At 34.6% G+C, this 19,482-nt stretch overlaps 1 protein-coding gene across 2 annotated transcripts in view; it reads left to right on the top strand.

Moving 5' to 3' along the window:
* AP3B1 (adaptor related protein complex 3 subunit beta 1) overlaps positions 1-19,482 on the top strand; it is a 263,801-nt gene that overhangs the window by 168,243 nt on the left and 76,076 nt on the right. For both annotated transcript variants that reach the window (XM_055342262.1, XM_055342261.1), the window contains exon 21: positions 10,203-10,272. In XM_055342262.1, the coding sequence (XP_055198237.1) occupies positions 10,203-10,272 (70 nt within the window). The remainder of the gene's footprint in view (positions 1-10,202; positions 10,273-19,482) is intronic.

Genomic DNA, 19,482 nt, shown 5'->3' with positions numbered 1-19,482 from the left:
CTGACAGGGCTAGATTTCACTACCCTGAGATCACAGCCTTACCTGAAACCAGGAGTTGGTTGCTCAACAATGCCCAAGAAACCTTTTTTAATCTCATTCTTTGCCACTAAAGTTACAGAGCTCAATGTTAGGAGTTAGGGCCCTTTTTATTATGAGCTAGCACATGACAATGGAGGCTTTTGAGAAAAGGGAAATAAAAGGAAGTCACAGAAATAATATTGAGCAAGTTAATATAAATGTATATACATTATAAGAAATTGAGACAAATAATGCTTTTTAAAAACAGGTATTTGGGGTAATAGAACACTTTCAATGGTTAATAAAATTCATTAGCCCTATATTTAAAAACAAATGTAAGAATCTCTTATGAAATTGAATGATAGTGCTTTCTGATGTTCTATTTGTAACACTGAAACCTGTCTGCCTAACAGCAAAAAATAAAAGTATAAATTGAAAAAATGTTGTTATTAATATAAAATATAAAATTCATACCTATTGAATATCTTTCTGATACTTCATTTTTATTCCTTTCCTATCAAGGCATCATGTTGGTCCTGGGCTTCAAATGCAGTAGTTTCTGTAATTAAACTGTATTATCCTATATTTTGAGAATGTCAAACTTTGCCTTTCACTGAATTCAGTTTTTTAACTTAATATTTTTCTCATTTATTTTTTCTATTAACTTGAATTCCTTTAATAAGTCATCTGAGTAACCAAGGATAAAAATAAGTTCATTGAAGTAGATAATTGCCTTCTCCCATCCAGAGATTTATTATTAAAGAATAAACATATTTTTTAAAAAAAGAATAAGCATGTTTGAAAATTAGCTAGTTTTTGTCTTACCTTATTGCAAATATTCTTGGATATAACGAAACCCTTTTTAAACTTGAATTTATATTTAAAACTTGTGTCTATTATCTATAATCTAAGATTTCTCTTTTCCAAAAATCACATAATATGTTAGTGATTTTTATGTTTATTATTCTGACCTCATAAAAAATGTATCATATAGTGGGTTTGACGTTGTATCATTTCCTACTTATATTAAGTTATTTATATCAAATTATTCATTTCCTATTTATTTATTTTAAAAGTTTAAAGTGTTATTTAAAAGAGAGAAGCTTTAGAAATTGACAGTAAATACAACCCAGAATTAGAAATCAGTGTTTTAAAAAATGAGCAAACAAGAAATCAATGAATGTCAAGTGAGTAGAATTAAAGTGCGTATTAAGTGCCTATTCTTAGGGAGTTTTGTAAAAGTTGAAAAATGTAGACTTTAGTGCCTACATAGTATTAGAAGCAAGGTTTTAAAACCCCATTAGAAAGCTACAGAGGTAGCTTTCAGTTTGTTTCTTCTTTGTCAAACAATTTCAGTGAGCAATGCCTCTTAATAATTGAAAATATTTTACTGTAGAACATCAGTATGAAATTTTAAAGTGTTGGAATAATCTAATAAGACTTGAAAACTTCAGATTTTACTCACATTCTTGATAGTTTTATGTCCATGTGTTTTGTGTATATGGCTTTTTTTCTCCATATTGCCTTTTCCTATCTATAATAGACAGGATTATTTGTTTTAATTTATCACTTGGAATATTCTCCACCTTGGAGCCACCATAACTATTTTTTACTATTCCTTTCTGAGTGATTTGGAATATAGTCTGCAATTACAAGTCTACCAGTTTTCTAATAATGGGCAGCTTTGTAATTGTAGAAGTCCTCCTTAAACCAAGTGTTGTGGCTTCTGCTCTAGATTATGAGTAATGAAGGCAGATGGTGGGTGCTTTACCTTAATTTAGCATGTCAGTATGTTAGTGCTGAAAATTCATATGCCTTAAATCTGCAGCCAAACTAAATCTATACTTTTACTGTTTCTCTTCTTTTTCTTACACTTGGATAGTGTGTTTTGGGGATATTGAGCATGAAAATGAAGCCTTGGAGGTACTTTGAATATATAGCTTTGAAAACAGTTTATTTTATGGGGTCTTATGAGATGGGTATAGTGTTCTACTTTTTGGAAGGTAATATCTTTATGCTTCAGTTTCCTCATCTATAAACTAAAACTGCTAATATCTACTCTACTACTTTCAAGTGCTATTATAAAAAATCAAATATGAAAGATCAATGTAAAGCACTATATAAATATAAAACAGCAGTGTTAACATTTTTTTAACTTGAATATTAATTCCCTGAGAGACCAATAATTGTAGAATTTCAGAACGCCAGTGCAGAGAGGAACTGAAATTTTTTTTGAGCACTTACTGTCTCCTGTATTTTTCTGACTCTTTTTATGCCATTCAAATTATAAATTCATGTCCAGGTATGACCCCTCTCTGCAGAAGATTGAGCTGCTATTCACTGTGGATGTCTCCTGCCTCTCTCCATTCTCTAATATGCAATCTTTTATCCTCCCTTTTCTTAAAATGTAGCTCTAAGTAAGCAATTTTCTGTCCTCTCAGCCAAAAAAAAAAATCTTCCTTCCTTTGACCTTTTTGATAATTTGCGCTTGTCAGTCCCTTTCTCCACTAATTAATTCCTACTCTACCAACCAAGGCACTCAAGTCTTTCCCAGCAGTTGGGGGATGAGGAGCAGGAAGGGGGAGAGAGATAGAAATAGAGAGTGTATGAAAGTGAGAATTCAGAAAAGTAATCTAGGTAGTCTTCATCCACAATCTCTTAATCCAGTTATTTCTTAGAGCCCTTTAAATTGGTTTCCACTTGGGGATCCCCAGGTGGCTCAGCGGTTTGGCACCTACCTTCGGCCCAGTGTGTGATACTGGAGTCTCGGGATCGAGTCCCACGTCGGGCTCCCTGCATGGAGCCTGCTTCTCCCTCTGCCTGTGTCTCTGCCTCTCTCTCTCTCTCTCTCTCTCTCTCTCTCTCTCTCTCATGAATAAATGAATAAAATCTTAAAAGTAAATAAATAAATAGGTTTCCACTCTTAACCACTTCCTACAGATACTGCTTTCTGAAAATTATATTTCCCCAAACCCAGTAACCTCTTGGTTATTACCCTTCTTAATTTTCTTATGTGACTATTCCTTTACTGTTTGAAACTCTTTGTATCTCCTTTCTTCTAACTTCTTTGACCTTTGAATCCTGTAATTGCTTCACTTTTTAACCCCTCTGACATCTAAGTGTGAACATGGCCCTAAAGTTAGTGCTTGGAACACATTTTTTAAAAAATATTAATCAATGTGAATCCACTTATTTTCAGTCTTTTTCTCTATGTTTTTTTCCCGTTGTGAGACTCATTCACTCCCATCCCATGGTTTCAGCTAAAATATTTAAGTGAAATACTTCTATAAAAACATCTCTAAATCTCTAGAACCCCTCTAACTTTTCTTTCTAAACTTAAACCAAATTCTTAGACTTCTTAAGAGCAAAACCTGATATAGCCAGAAGGAGACTTGTTCTACTGTTTGGTACTAGTACCCAGATCTGTAGCCCCAGAATTATCTTTGACTTTTCCTATATCCTATATGTTTACACAATTGCCAAGTCTTAGAGATTCTTTGTTTTATATCTCATATCTGTTTCTTCTTTTCCTCCTACCACCATACTAAATCAGCTCTTCATGACCTCACTCTTAGACCATTGCCATTGGTCATCCTTCGATTCCCCAACCGCAGTTTTTCTAAATGGTTACCAGGTTAATGTTAAAGTTACCCATAATGATGCCCCATTATTATCTTAGTTCAGTAAAAACTCTGCAGGCAAACAAGGCCAAACCTCTCTGTTCTCAATTTCCTTAGTGGTCCCTGTGTTCTAATCCCAGTGGATATTTGTAAATATCCATACATATCCAACTACATATTTGTAGTTCTCTTAACGTGTGTTGTGTGCTTTCTCATTTCTATGCCTCTGTTTTTCCTTCTGTACCATTTCTCTTATTACAGAAAATAAAAGCTGAGGAAAAACTGGCTCAATCGGAGAGTGGTCCCTCCACTTCTACTAGTTGAGAATGACTGCATGGAATGAAAAATGTTACTGATGAGAAGACATTACTCATGTGAATGGTTTAGAGATAGTCAAAAGACTGAGAACCACTGTTGTTTATTTTCTTGAAGTATGTGTCATTCAACACTATGCCCCAGCATATCCATAAAACATAAAACTATATATTATAGTCATACATTCTGGCCTCAGATTTGTTTGTGTTAATGATTGGAGAAGATGTCCTCATCTTAGAGAAGATATATTGTCAGTAATGACCAAAGAAAATTATCGTGTTTTCAGTGACAATTATTTAGATGGGCAAGCATATTTTTATTGGTAGGTGTTCTTTTCTGAAATATGCTAGTTAGAAAAATATTTTAAGTCTAACCCTTCTTATGAAATAGTTCTTTTACCCCAAATTATACCTATAACAAAATTACTTTTAATAGATCCATATTTTAAGTGCTTTCCCATACTTTTTTACAATGTAAAAGGAACTTTTTTTTTAACACAAAAGAATGAAAAGCAAAATTAATAATGTAGACCACATTGTATCAGGAAGAGATTCACATTTATATCACTTTATCCTATTTTTTACTGATATAATTAAGTTATATTCTGCTTGTAGTTAAAATTATGTGTTGAACAGATGGTCACAGGTTTATTTAAAATGTTTTTTAAAAAGTTACCAGACTTTTGAGTTGTTTTAATTGAATCTAGGCTTTGATGTTTTTAAAACTAGGCAATGTATTAGCATGTTCCTACATATAATAGTTATTTCTACTATCACCTTGTTAGTTCATTCTTCATGCCTTAACTGTGAATCAGTAGTTCTGATGGTATCTTTTTTCTTTTTAAGATTTTTATTTATTCATGAAAGACAGAGAGAGAGAAAAAGAGAGAAAGACAGAGACACAGGCAAAGGGAGATGCAGGACTGAATCCTGGGACTCCAAGGTCCCACCCCGAGCCAAAGGCAGAGGCTCAATGGCTGAGCCACTCAGGTGTCCCAGTTCTGATTATATCTTGTGTCTGTGCACCAGCTGCCGAAGATTTAAATAATCATTGATTTCAATAAATTTTTTTAAAGATTTTATTTATTTATTCATGAGAATACACAGAGAGGAGAGAGAGGCAGAGAAACAGGCAGAGGGAGTAGCAGGTTCCATGCAGGAAGCCCGACGTGGGACTTGATCCAGGGTCTCCAGGATCACGCCCTGGGCTGAGGGCAGCACTAAACCTGAGCCATCCAGGCTGCCCAATAATAAAAAGTTTAAACCATGATTATAATTTATTGTGCATAACTGTGCATTTTCTTTGTAAATATTAGCAACATTTTAATTATATATAAGCTCTGTATAAAATATCTGTCAGTAGAAATAAATATATATAACATCCTTGCACTTAACATTTCATGTTAAGAGCATTTCCTATATGAATCAAAAGATTAGTATATGTACTAGCTGTGAAGGAAAGCAGTACTATCTATATATACATAGCAGTGTTTGAGATGCTGTCAGTAATCTTTATCACAGGTTACATGGATCTCATAAAACTTTACTAATCAGTTTGGGGGGGATTAAATCTCTTAAGTGCACCATAGACTAGTCACTGTTACTGTGACTAGAGTCTATTTAGATATTAGTAAATGTTAAGATATGGCTTAGTAAAAGATCTGCCATGTTAAAGATTATTGGGTATGAAATAAAATTGGCAGGTACTGTGAACAGATCATGAATAAGAGTGAAAGAAACTATTTTCCAATTGGTGTCCTACCCCACTTGAGAAATAGAAAACAAATTTTACTTGTGTTTGTACAAGTACTTATGTATGTTGCAATTACATATCTTCTGTGCATATTGTAGAATATTGGTTTTATTTTTATTTTTATTTTTTTATAAATTAATTTTTATTGGTGTTCAATTTACCAACATACAGAATAACACCCAGTGCTCATCCCGTCAGGTGTCCCCCTCCGTGCCCGTCACCCATTCACCCCCACCCCCCGCCCTCCTCCCCTTCCACCACCCCTAGTTCATTTCCCAGAGTTAGAAGTCTTTATGTTCTGTGTCCCTTTCTGATATCTCCCACACATTTCTTCTCCCTTCCCTTATATTCCCCTTCACTATTATTCATATTCCCCAAATGAGTGAGAACATACACTGTTTGTCCTTCTCCGATTGACTTACTTCACTCAGCATAATACCCTCCAGTTCCATCCATGTTGAAGCAAATGGTGGGTATTTGTTGTTTCTAATGGCTGAGGAATATTCCATTGTATACATAAACCACATCTTCTTTATCCATTCATCTTTCGATGGGCACCGAGGCTCCTTCCACAGTTTGGCTATTGTGGACATGGCTGCTAGAAACATCGGGGTGCAGGTGCCCCGGCGTTTCATTGCATCTGAATCTTCGGGGTAAATCCCTAACAGTGCAATTGCTGGGTCGTAGGGCAGGTCTATTTTTAATTCTTTGAGGAACCTCCACACAGAATATTGGTTTTAGACTCACAGTTCAAAACCTTGCCTTTTTAAATCTATGTCGTTCCCAATTTACTTTATATTTTAAGTACTCCAGAACAGAAATACCACTTCACCTGAGTTGATCTGTAAATCAAAGTGAATGCCATTAAGAAGCTTTCTTATTGAAGTAGGTGTAATCTAATAGGGAAGAGTTGTTTAACAGTTTAGACTACTTCTGATTTGTAAAGAAGTCTCAATTTACTGACAGCTTACTTTTGTTTTAAAGTTCATTGGGAGTGTGAGCCTCAGATTTTTAAAATCAGATTTGTTAGATGACTTGAAGGCAAGAGAGTCATTTTCCTTGGTCATTCTAATTGAAAATATTTCATGTAAATATCTTGCCCTGTGAGGCTAAAAATTAGCCTTGAATTTTTGTTGATTTCAAAGTACAATATGAGTTTGACAAAAGTTTACATACCACTTATCCTATTTTATTTTCAATTTCAATCTTTACAATAATTTCCCCTTAGGAAGCATATTTGGTGCTTGTTGTTTCATATCTTTTTTCTACTTGCTTTTTTTTTTAATCAGCATAAAAAGAACATGCATAATACATAAAATAATCTTTACAGATATATTATTACATATTTGTATTATTTGGAGCTTAATAAGTAGTTCCAGGATCTTTTTTAATTACCTGAAATGAATTATATTAAATAGAAATCAATTTTTTAACCGGTGACTTTGTGATTTATTTTGAAAATGTTGATGTGTTGAGGTGTATAATCGAACACCATAGAAACAAAATGGAGATTTGAGGGTGATGAATTGATGACTAGGTATTTTTGTAGAGAGATTTTAGGATCAGTTGCTGTTGTCCTTATAAAAGTCTAATACAGCCACTCAGCTGTTAAAAACCTAATCCTCTATTTAAACAAATATACAAAAACAGATTGTCTATCTTTCTGCCTGACCTCCTCTCAAGTACTAACACAACGGAAGCAGCGGGTGATCTGTCAGTGTGTTTGGTTTGTCAGTGATGGTTTTGTATAAATATTGGGAGGGTAAGAAATAAAATTCACACAGTAAAATATGATTTCATCTGCCTTTTCTCTGCAGCTCCATGGCTCGTGCTGCGGTGTGAAATTCTCATTTTACACACTTTGCAGGCGGAGCACATGAATTATGCATTGAGCAAGAAAAATCTCCTGCCTCAAGTCCTATATGCATTTACCCAGGTTCTGTCTCTATTACCAAGATGAATTGCAAATGGAGAAATGTTTCATGGAATAGGGCTCTTAACTTCTTTGTTTAGAATTCAGATTTTTATTTTTATAGGAGATCCTTTAAGTATGAAAATGTTTTGAACTTACTATGAATTTTTTAAATGAAAAATGAAATATAATATAAGAGAGGAATGCCAAACACATCACGAAGCTTTTTATAGCCTTGATTTGGAATGCAAGGCTTTTTCAATTCAGTAGAAATGACCGTTATCTATTGCTAATGTTGTATTTCAGTCACCGGTTATTTGCTCTTCTCAGAAAGTCAATGAAATTCTGTCCTTTTGAGAGCCTTTTTTCTTTCTGTTTTAGACTTCTAATAAGAGATTATGTCAATTTCACATGCAGCTCTGTCCTATGTTGTATGTGACCTGATGTGTATTTAATAGATATTGTTACACACTCTTAGCTGTTGAAGTAGAAAATAAGATATAGACTTGTTTCCAGCTTTAACTTTATCTTGATTTGATACGTTTCTAATTTTTCAGGTGGGAAGGTTACAGTTCCATAAAGACAGTCATGCACCATCGTAACTTATTAGGAAGCTATACCCATTGTGCTCAGCATAGTATTTTGATAAGTCACATGGTGTTAAGCTCTTTTTGTTATGTTCTTTCTTCACAGGAATGATATTCTAGTTGAGACGGCATTTTCATTCTGAACCTGTTTTTATTTCATTCCAGATTCAAAATTAACATTTTTTCCCCAGTCCTAGAAATCATTATTCATTTTAGGTGTTGAAAGAGGAGCAAATATTGTTTGCTTTGTTTTTAACTGAGTGAAAATTAAAATCCACCTAGATAGTTTGAAGTTTTCAGTGGCAGAAACAATTATTCTCATGAAGAAAATCAATGCTGATGTATTTAGTTAGTATTGTAATGTATATTATTGTATGATACTTGAAAATAATTTGTTTTGAGTTTTGGCATAAGGGAAAAAAGTAGCAGAACTTAAAGATCATTTTAAAATGTTACCTAACATGTAATTGATGTATCCATGTATTTTCACCATTTTAAGAGCTCTAACATGGTGTAGACTTTAAATGATGGTAATCAACCTTTTGCTTTGGTGATACCTTTCTGTGGTTAGAGGAAAACTTCAGAAATATTTATAATGATTTGTATAGATAAGCTGTAAATTCCTTTATCAGATTCTAAGTTATCTGAAGGCAGGAACTATGTGTTAGCTGTATTACATCCTTTGCTTAGTGCAGAATCTGATACATGTTAAAAAGTCTTTACATGTTTGTTGGATGAATGAATGATTGAGTAAATGAGCAAAAACATTTTAGCAAAAACGTAAGTTTGACCTTTAATTTGAGATTTAGTATAAAAAATATACTTTATAAAGGTAAGTAGCTTTGGTCCAAATATTTAGCGTCCTAATCTTTGTTGACCTTTTTTTATAATGCTACTCATTACTGAACTTAATTTGTTCTTTAAAAAAAAAAACTGCTATATACATATTTTTTTTCTTTATTTATATGTCACTTCTCTTCTCATTCTCTGACCAAACTGTGAATACCTCAGGCTTAGGGGTACTGTTTTCTAGTTCATGATTATCCACATTTCAAAAATATAGTAGATTGAATAAGGAAATCTGAGGTAGAGAAAATCCTAAATATGTGCAGACATGTTTTAAAATACTTGTTCTCTCCAAAAGAAAACAATAAAGTAAATGAATACTTTTCATGTAAGAGTGAGAGTCTGAAAATGTCGTTTGTAGATTTTAATGAATACTTTTGGGCTGAAGGAGTCTGATGGAACCTACTGTTGAAATATAAAGTACCTAGTACAATGCCTGTCACAAACTACATCTCAGAAAAGCCTTTCTTTCACAAGCCTCTTGAGAATTTCAGAGCTAAGCTTATATTGGTTGAGCACTTCCTTTTCTTAATTAAATCAACTTGTTTAAAAATTATTTTCAAGATGTTTGTACACTTTCTACCAAAGAGCCATTTTATGTTATTTAACATTTTTAGCAAAAGTTGTCAGATCACAAAATATTTACCTTTAGATTTTCTTCTAATGGACCTTTATAATCTTTAAATAAAATATTTAAAAATAACAGTTTTAATGATAGAGAAGAAATACTGTATATTACCTAAAATGAAAATTTTGATTAAAAAATACAGTCCAGGGCAGCCTGGGTGGCTCAGCGGTTTAGCGCCACCTTCAGCCCAGGGCATGATCCTGGAGACCCGGGATTGAGTCCCATGTCAGGCTCCCTGCATGGAGCCTGCTTCTCCCTCTGCCTGTGTCTCTGCTTCTGTCTCTCTCTCTGTGTGTCTCTCATGAGTAAATAAATTAAAAAATATGTATATACGTGTGTGTGTGTCTATATATATATATATATATATATATATATATAGTCCATATAACCGTACAGAGAGCTTAACTTGATTTTTTTCTTGGAAGGCTAAGTGGAGCAAATAAATGTTTGTTCTGAAACATTAAGAATTACTTCATTGATTTTTTAATAGAATATGCAATAAATTAAATATTTCTTATCTATAGGAGAAAGAAAAAAAAGCAAAGCAAGATAGAAATCTTACCAAAGATGTTTCACTTCTAGACCTGGATGATTGTAAGTGTTGAAATTTAAATTTTTTCTTCTCTTTCTAGTAGTAGTTTTTTTGTTTCTATGTTTTGTAAGAGAAAGCATGGACCTTCATGCACCTGGGAGGGGTGGGAGGGGAGGGGCCAAAGTAGAGGCAGTCTTAAGCAGACTCCACACCCAGCACAGAGCCCCACATGGGGCTCAATCTCATAACCTTGAGATCATGACCTAAGCCAAAATCAAGAATCAGACACTTAACCTGCTTAATCACACAGGTGCCCCAGTACTACTAGTTTTTATTTTTATAGTACCTTTTATTTACATGTCTCAAAATATATCTTCTATTATGAAAGGTTTATAGATGAAAAGGCAAGAAAGTTCTAGAAATTAGTTCTTTTAGTATCTTTTCTTTCATCTAGTCAAGTTATCAGTTTTGCATCAAACGAATAAATACAACTGGTCAAATAAAAGTACAACAAATTCAGTTTAAGATCTTTTGCTTTAATAATTTATACTTGTTTTAGTAGATAATTATCCGTATCTCACAGCTTCTGTATTGTTAATTGTTGATTGAGGATTGAAACATCTATCTTAAGGAGGTGGGGAATTAGGAGAGTAATTGGAAATGTACAGAACACAACTGTGTCCTACTTGCCACACTTTTGGTAGGAACAGAAATGAGTGCAAAGCTTTTGGATGCTAATGTGGCTATATTTATCAGTATTTTAACTACAAAAAATCTTTGTCCTAACAGATCCACTTAAAAGAACTTATATTCTTACACATATACTTACCCAAGTGTACAAAGGTATATTCATCATTTCCTTTTAAGTACTTTTTGCATTATGAAAAAGTTAGTGGAGCTAACTTTATTGGGAGGTAGATTTTGGGCAGAAAAAAGAGTAACAAGTAAAATACCATGAATATTAGACTACTGTCATTTTGCAATATAAATTTTCCATACTAGAGGTAAGTTACATTTTTAGATTGTCTCATTCTGTCATAAATACAACTGTTCTATTGTTTATCTGACCTATTTTCAGTTGTCATGTCAAATTCTTAATACAGAGAAATTACAAAGAAATACATAGCAAAAAGAAATTAAACATAAAGTTGGACCCCGTGAACAATTGCACACCAACAGAATAGGAAACCTAGAAGAAATGGATTCCAAGAAACACAAAACCCTCTAAGACTGAATCATGAAGAAATTGAAAATCTGAATAGACTGATTACAAGTAATGAAATTGAATCAGTAGTTTTAAACCCCCCCCAAAATGAAAGTCCGGGACCAGACAGCTTCACAGGTAAATTCTACCAAACATTTCAACAAGTGTTGGTACCTATCCTTCTCAAATTATTAGAAAAAATTGAAAAGGAAGGAATGCCACCAAATTTACTTTAAAGGCCAGCATTACCTCTATACCAAAATCAGAGGCCCCTTTATAGGCCAGTATCCATAATGCACATAAATTCAGAAATCCTCAACAAAATATTACCAGACTCAATTCAATAATATATTAAAAGGATCATCCCCCATGATCAGGTGTACTTCATTCCAGGGATGCAAGGATGGTTCTACATCTGCAATCAATCCACATGATACACATTAACAAAAAGGATAAAAATTATATGATCATGTCAGTAGATGCAGAAGAAGCATTTGACAGAATTCAGCATCCATTTATGAGTAAAAATTCTCAACAGTGTGGGGTATAGAAGGCATTTACCTCAACATAATAAAAGCTGTATATGACAAACTCACTGCTAACATAATACTCAACTTTAAAAAGCTTCAAGCTTTTCCTCTAGGATCAGGAACAAAACAAGGATGCTCACTCTTGCCACTTTTATTCTTCATAGTATTGCAAGCCACAGCAGTCAGGCAAGAAAAAGAAATAGAAGTCATCCAGATTTGAAAGGAAAAAGTTAAATTCTTTAAAAGTTAAAGATGATAGGATATTATATATAGAAAAAAGACTCCACCAAAAAACTATTAGACCTCATAAATGAATTGAGTAAAATCACTGGATATGAAATTAACATACAGAAATTCATTGCATTTCTCTACACTAATAGTGGTTTATCAGAAAGAGAAATTAAGAAAGCAATCTCATTTATAATTGTACCAAAAATAGGGATCCCTGGGTGGCGCAGCGGTTTGGCGCCTGCCTTTGGCCCAGGGCATGATCCTCGAGACCCAGGATCAAATCCCACATCGAGCTCCCGGTGCATGGAGCCTGCTTCTCCCTCTGCCTGTGTCTCTGCCTCTCTCTCTCTCTCTGTATGACTATCATGAGTAAATAAAATTTAAAAAAAAAATTAAAAAAAATATATAATTTTACCAAAAATAGTGAAATACCTAGGAATAAATATAACCCAGGAATTGAAAGACCAGTACTCTGAAAACTATAAGACATTGGTGGAAGCAATTGAAAACAACTTAAGTAAGTGAAAATATATACTATGCTCATGGCCAGGAAGAATTTATATTGTCAAAATGTCCATATTACCATAACTAACATACAGTCAGTAAACTCCATATCAAAATACCAATGACGGGATCCCTGGGTGGCGCAGTGGTTTGGCGCCTGCCTTTGGCCCAGGGCGCGATCCTGGAGACCCGGGATCGAATCCCATGTCGGGCTCCCGGTGCATGGAGCCTGCTTCTCCCTCTGCCTGTGTCTCTGCCTCTCTCTCTCTCACTGTGTGCCTATCATAAATAAATAAAAATTAAAAAAAAAAAAAATACCAATGACATTTTTCACAGAACTAGAACAAAGATTCCTAAACTTTTTGTAGAACCACTAAATAATCCAAAGAGCCAAAGCAATCTTGAAAAAGAACAAAGCTGATGCCCCCTGACAGATAAATGGATAAAGAATTGGGGTGTGTGTGTGTGTGTGTGTATGTGTGTATGTACATGTACAAGAAACACAAAACCCTCTAAGACTGAATCATGAAGAAGTTGAAAATCTGAATAGAATGATTACATTATAATTATTACACTGTACACACACACACACCATGGAATATTATTCAGCTATATAAAAGAATGAAATTTTGCCAGTTGCAACAACATGGATGGAACTAAAGGGTATTCTGCTAAGAGAAATAAGTGAGAGAAAGGCAAATACTGTATGGTTTCACCCATATGTGGAATTTAAGAAACAAAACAGATGAACATAAGGGAGAGGAAAGAAAAATGAAATAAGATAAAAACAGAGAAGGAGGCAAATCATAAGAGACTTTTAAGTCTAGGGCACAAATTGAGGGTTGCTAGAAGGGAGGTGGGGGTGAGGTAATTGGCATTAAGGAGGGCACTTGATACGATAAGCACTGGGTGTTCTATGCAACTGAGAAATTATTAAATTCTACCTCTGAAACTAGTAATACACTATATGTTAACTAAATTGAACTTAAATAAAAAGTTAAAAAAATAAAAATAAAGCTGGAGGTACTATACTCCCTAATTTCAAACTATACTACAAAGCTATAATAATCAAAACAGTGTGATACTGGTTCAAAAGCAGACACACAGATCAGAACAAAATACAGAGCCCAGAAATAAACCCACGCAAATATGGCCAATTAATTTAAGACAAAGGAGGCATGAATGTTCATTGTTAAAAAGACAGTCTCTTTAATAAATGGTTTTGAGAATACTGGACAGCTACATGCTGAAGAATGAAACTGGACCAGTATCTTATACCATATACAGAGTAAATTCAAAATGGATTTAAGACTTGAATGTATGACCTGCAACCATAAAACTTGTAGAAGAAAACATAGGAAGTAAACCTTTTGACACCAGTCTTAGTTTTTTTTTTTTTTAATATTTATTTATTTATTCATGAGAATACAGAGAGAGAGAGAGGCAGAGACACAGGCAGAAGGAGAAGCAGGCTCCATGCCGGGAGCCTGATATGGGACTCCAGGATCACACCCTGAGCTGAAGGCAGATGCTCACCACTGAGCCACCCGGGCATCCCCAGTCTTAGTTTATTTGAACCAGTCTCCTCAGACAAGGGTAACAAAAGCTAAAGTAAACAAATGAGTTTACATTAAACAAAAAAGCCTTTGTACAGAAACCATCAATCAAACGAAAAGACACCCATGAACAGAAGAAGATATTTGCAAAACCTGCATCCAGTGAGGGGTTAAGAACTTACCCAACATAATGTTAAAAGAAACAAACAACCTGATTGAAGCATCTGGGTGGTTCAGTTGGTTAAACCTCCAACTCTTGATTTCACCTCAGGTCATGCATGATCTCAGTCATGAAACTGAGCCCCAAGTCAGGCTACATGCTTAGCAGCGTTTCTGCTTGAAGATTCTCTCCCTTTGCCTTTCCCCCTACTCAAGTGCACGCTTTCCCTTTCTCTCTAAAATAAATAAATCTTAAAAAAAAAAAAAACCTGATTAAAAAGTGGGCAGAGGACTTGTATAGACATTATTCCAAAGAAGGCATACAGATGCCCAACAAACACATGAAAGGGTGTTCATCATCACTTACTAAAAGCAAATCAAAACTACAATGAGGTATCAACCTCATACCTGTCAGAATGGCTAGAATCAAAACTCAAGAAGCAAGTATTGGTGAGGATGTGGAGAAAAAAGCACCCACATGCACTCTTGGTAGGAATACAAACCTTTACAGCCACTCTGGAAAATAGTGTGGAGTTTCCTCAAAAAGTTAAAAATGGAACTACCCTATGATCCAGCAATCACACTACTGTGTGTTTTACCCAAATAACACAAAAACACTAATTCAAAGGGATACACACAGGTATACCCTATTTTATAGCAGCATTATTTACAGTAATCAAGATAAGATATGGAAGCAGCTTAAGTGTTCATTGATTGATGAATGGATAAAGAAGATGTAATATGTGTTTACATGTGCGTGCGTGCGCACACACACACACAGGAATGTTAACCATAAAGAAGAATGAAATTTTGCCATGTGCAACAACATAGATGGAGCTGGAGAGTATAATGCTAAGTGAAATAAGTCAGTCAGAGAAAGACAAATACCTTATGATTTCACTCATAAGTAGAACTTTAAAAACAAAACAAGCTAGCAGTGGGGAAAAAAGAAACAAATCAATAAACAAACTCTCAACTAGAGAGAACAAATTGGTGGTTACCAGAAGGGAGATGGATGGGAGGATAGGTGGAATAGGTGTTAGGGATTAAGGAGTACACTTGTCATGAGCACTGAATGATTAAAATAAAAACTTTAAAAAAATAAAAAAATATCATTGCTTCAAGCAAACCAAACAAACCCATAATGAGATATTACCTCACACTTGTCAGATTAGCTATTAGTAAAAACACAAAAAAACACAAATATTAATGAGGAAGTAGAGAGAAGGAACGCTCATACACTATTGGTGGAAAAGTAAATTGGTACAACCACTATGGAAAACAGTAGGGAAGTTCCTCAAAAAAATTAAAAATAGAAATACCATACGATCTAGCAATCCTGCTTCTGGGTATCTGTCCAAAGATATATGCACCTCTTTGTTCACTGCAGCAGCATTTGCATTCACCAAGGTATGGAAGCAACTTAACTGTCCACTGATAGATAAATTGATACAGAGGATATAATGTGATATACAGACTTAGAAATATTACTCAGCCATAAAAAAAAAATGAAGTCTTGCCATTTGCAACAACATGGATGGACCTAGGGGTTGTTATGCTAAATGAAATAAATGAGAGAAAGAAAAATACTGTGTGATTTCACTTATATGTGGAATCTGAAAAGCAAAAAATAAATGAACAAATAATATAGAAACAGACTCAGATACAGAAGTCAGTAACCAGAATAGGGAGGGTCTGAGGGGCAGTTGAAATTGGTAAAGGGGTTTAAGAGGTACAAACTTACAGTTATAAATAAGGCATGGGAATATTAAGGTACAACATAAGGCATATAGTCAATAATAAAGTTATAACAACTTTGTATGGTGGCAGATGATAACTAGAGTTATTGTGGGATCATTCTGTAATGTATAAACATATCAAGTCACTATAATATATGCCTTAATAAAATTATAAAGTTTGAGCCAAATTTGTATCATTTTCCACTATTGGCAAAGATTTTACAGGTTTACATAATTTTTAACCTATTGGCAAAGATTTTAAAGCAATAGCCAGTGTTGCTAAGGTTTGGAGAAACAGGCATCCTACACATGTTTTTGATAGGAATAAAAATAGGTGCAGTTTTTAGAGTCATTTTAGCAATATTTGCCAAAACTTAAATTGCACACACTCTTTGATGTAGCAATTCTTTTTTAGGAATTTATCCTACAGACAAAATAGGAAAATCAGATTTTACTTTCTTTTTTAAGACCTCTTATTTTAATGGCTTAATTTTACAGTTAAAGTCCATATTCCTAAGTTTCTAAGACATTTAGGTGATTTGAATCCTGCCTGCTTCTTATCCATGGTGCTCTTTTGCATTTCCTAAATATACCAATCTCATTCCTGTCAAGAGCCTTTGTACTGCTGTTACCCAAGAACACTTCTTCAGATTTTCTTAGGGCTTCTTATCTTTCAAATATCAGCTCAAAAGTCATCTTCTTTTACACATCTTCACTGATCAGTCTTGATTGTTTTCACAGCATTTTTCACTATCTGAAATTACCATAAATATTTGTAGTACTAGCTTATTGTCTGTCTCAGCAACTTACGATGCAAGTTCCATGAGAATAAGATGCTTGTCTGTTTTACTGCTATTCCTAGTACTTAGAATGGCACATGGCAGGTAACGACTTCAAGCTCAGTTACAAAGCTGTAATCTAGACAGCATGGTACTGGCACAAAAATAGGCACATAGATCAGTGGAACAGAATAGAGAACCCAGAAATGGGCCCTCAACTCTATGGTCAACTAATCTTTGACAAGGCAGGAAAAAATAACCAATGGAAAAAAGACAGTGTCTTCAACAAATGGTATTGGGAAAAGTGGACAGCCACATGCAAAATGAAGCTGGACTATTTCCTCACACCATATACAAAAATAAACTCAAAATGGATGAAAGACCTAAATATGAGACAGAAATCCTTCAAAATCCTAGAGGAGACAGGCAGCAACCTTCACGACCTCGACCCCAGCAACTTCTTACTAGACCTGTCTACAAAGGCAAAAATGAACTATTTGGGTTCAAATGAACTATATTCAAATGAACTATTGGGGAACTACTTCATCAAGATAGAAAGGTTTTGCACAGCAAAAGAAACAGTCAACCAAAGGACAGTCGACAGAATGGGAGAAAATATTTGCAAATGACATATCAGATGAAGAGCTAGTTAATCCAGAATCTCTAAAGAACTTGTCAAACTCAACATCCAAACAAACAATCCAATCAAGAAATGGGCAGAAGACATGAAAAAATGCTTCACGTCGCTGGGCATCAGGGAAATAGAAATCAAAACCACAATGAGATACCCTCCCCACACCAGTCAGAATGGCTAAAAATAACAAGTCAAGAAATGACAGATGTTGGCGGGGATGCAGAGAAAGAGGAACTCTCGTATATTGTTAGTGGGAATGCAAGCAGGTAGCCACTCGGGAGAACAGTATGTAGCCTCTTCAAAAAGTTGAAAATAGAGCGACCGTAAAACTCTGCAATTGCACTACTGGGTATTTATCCCAAGGGTATAAATGTAGTGAATCAAAGGGGCACCTGCACCCCAATGTTTATAGCAGCAGTGTTCACAATAGCCAGACTATGGAAAGAGCCCAGATGTCCATAGACAGGTGAATGGATAAAGAAAAGATGGTGTGTATGTGTACACACACACACAATGGAATACTACTCAGCCATCTAAATGAAGTCTTGGTATTTGCAACACATGGGTAGATATACTAAGTGAAATAATCAGAGAAATACAACTATATGATCTCGCTCATATGTGGAATTTAAGAAACAACAGAATCATAGAGGAAGAGGGGAAAATAACAAAATCAGAGAGGGAGACAAATCAAAAGAGACTTGATTCTAGGAAACAAACTAGAGGGTTGCTGGAGGGGAGAAAAGTGGGGAGCTGGGGTAACTGGATGATGGGCATTAAGGAGGGCATGTGGTGTAATGATCATTGGGTGTTACATAAAACTGATGCATCACTAACCTCTACCTCTGAAACCAATAATATGTTAATTAATTGAATTTAAATTTAAAAATAAAAATAATAAAATGTAAGTTTTGAGAACTGAAACGTAAGATTTTTTTTAATTGCAAGGAAATTTCATCCTGACAAATTTTAACTTAACATAGGATATATTTCTATTTTCTTTTAATACCTGATAACTATTTCTTTAAAAATCTTTTATTCTGGGGATCCCTGGGTGGCGCAGCGGTTTGGCGCCTGCCTTTGGCCCAGAGCGTGATCCTGGAGACCTGGGATCGAATCCCACATCGGGCTTCCGGTGCATGGAGCCTGCTTCTCCCTCTGCCTATGTCTCTGCCTCTCTCTCTCTCTGTGTGTGTCACTATCATAAATAAATAAAAATTAAAAAAAAAAATAAAAATCTTTTATTCTGTGTTTGTCAAAAATGACACTTGAAGCCTCTCTTTTTAAGATGTCAGTTCAGCAAATATTTGTGGATTGTCTGCTAAGTGTAAGAGTACTTTGCTAGATATCCGTTTTTGTTTGCTGGAACAGATAAATAGAATTTAGTCATCTCTTCTAGAGACTAATATCTAGTTCAGGGCACAGATACCTGAACAAAAAAGGCATAAAATATGAATCAATGAAGAGGGAAACAAATACCATTTAAAAAGCTACAGAGACCCTTTTGGAAGAACTGTGATTTGAGCTCAGACATAAAGATAAGCAGAGTGTTAGGGGAGAAAAGCTTTGTTGACAATGGTTCTTAAGATGCTGACATCATTTATGCTGCTTATTAGTCTATAGTAGTTCTCCATTGTCCATGATAAATACTTTGTTGATCAGAAACTAAAAGTCACTTTTCAGTAATAGCGTTAGTTTTCAGCTGTGAGAATTAGATTAATTTTGAAGGAGGGTCAAAAACATTCCTTAAGTTTTATCTGAGAGACACATTATAATCCACAGAGGTTTTGCATTTCATATACTAGGAAAACTGTAAGTACTAAATTTATCTATGTCTTCTTTCAGAAAACATTTATTGGATGCTTGTTATCATATAGGTAATCTGCTGCATGCTGGAGATTTTAAATGTATACAACATTGCCCCTACCCAAGGAAC

This window comes from Nyctereutes procyonoides, unplaced genomic scaffold (assembly GCF_905146905.1).
Source record: "Nyctereutes procyonoides isolate TBG_1078 unplaced genomic scaffold, NYPRO_anot_genome, whole genome shotgun sequence".
Classification (NCBI taxonomy): Eukaryota; Metazoa; Chordata; class Mammalia; order Carnivora; family Canidae; genus Nyctereutes; species Nyctereutes procyonoides.
This window is presented reverse-complemented; position numbering and strand designations above follow the sequence as displayed.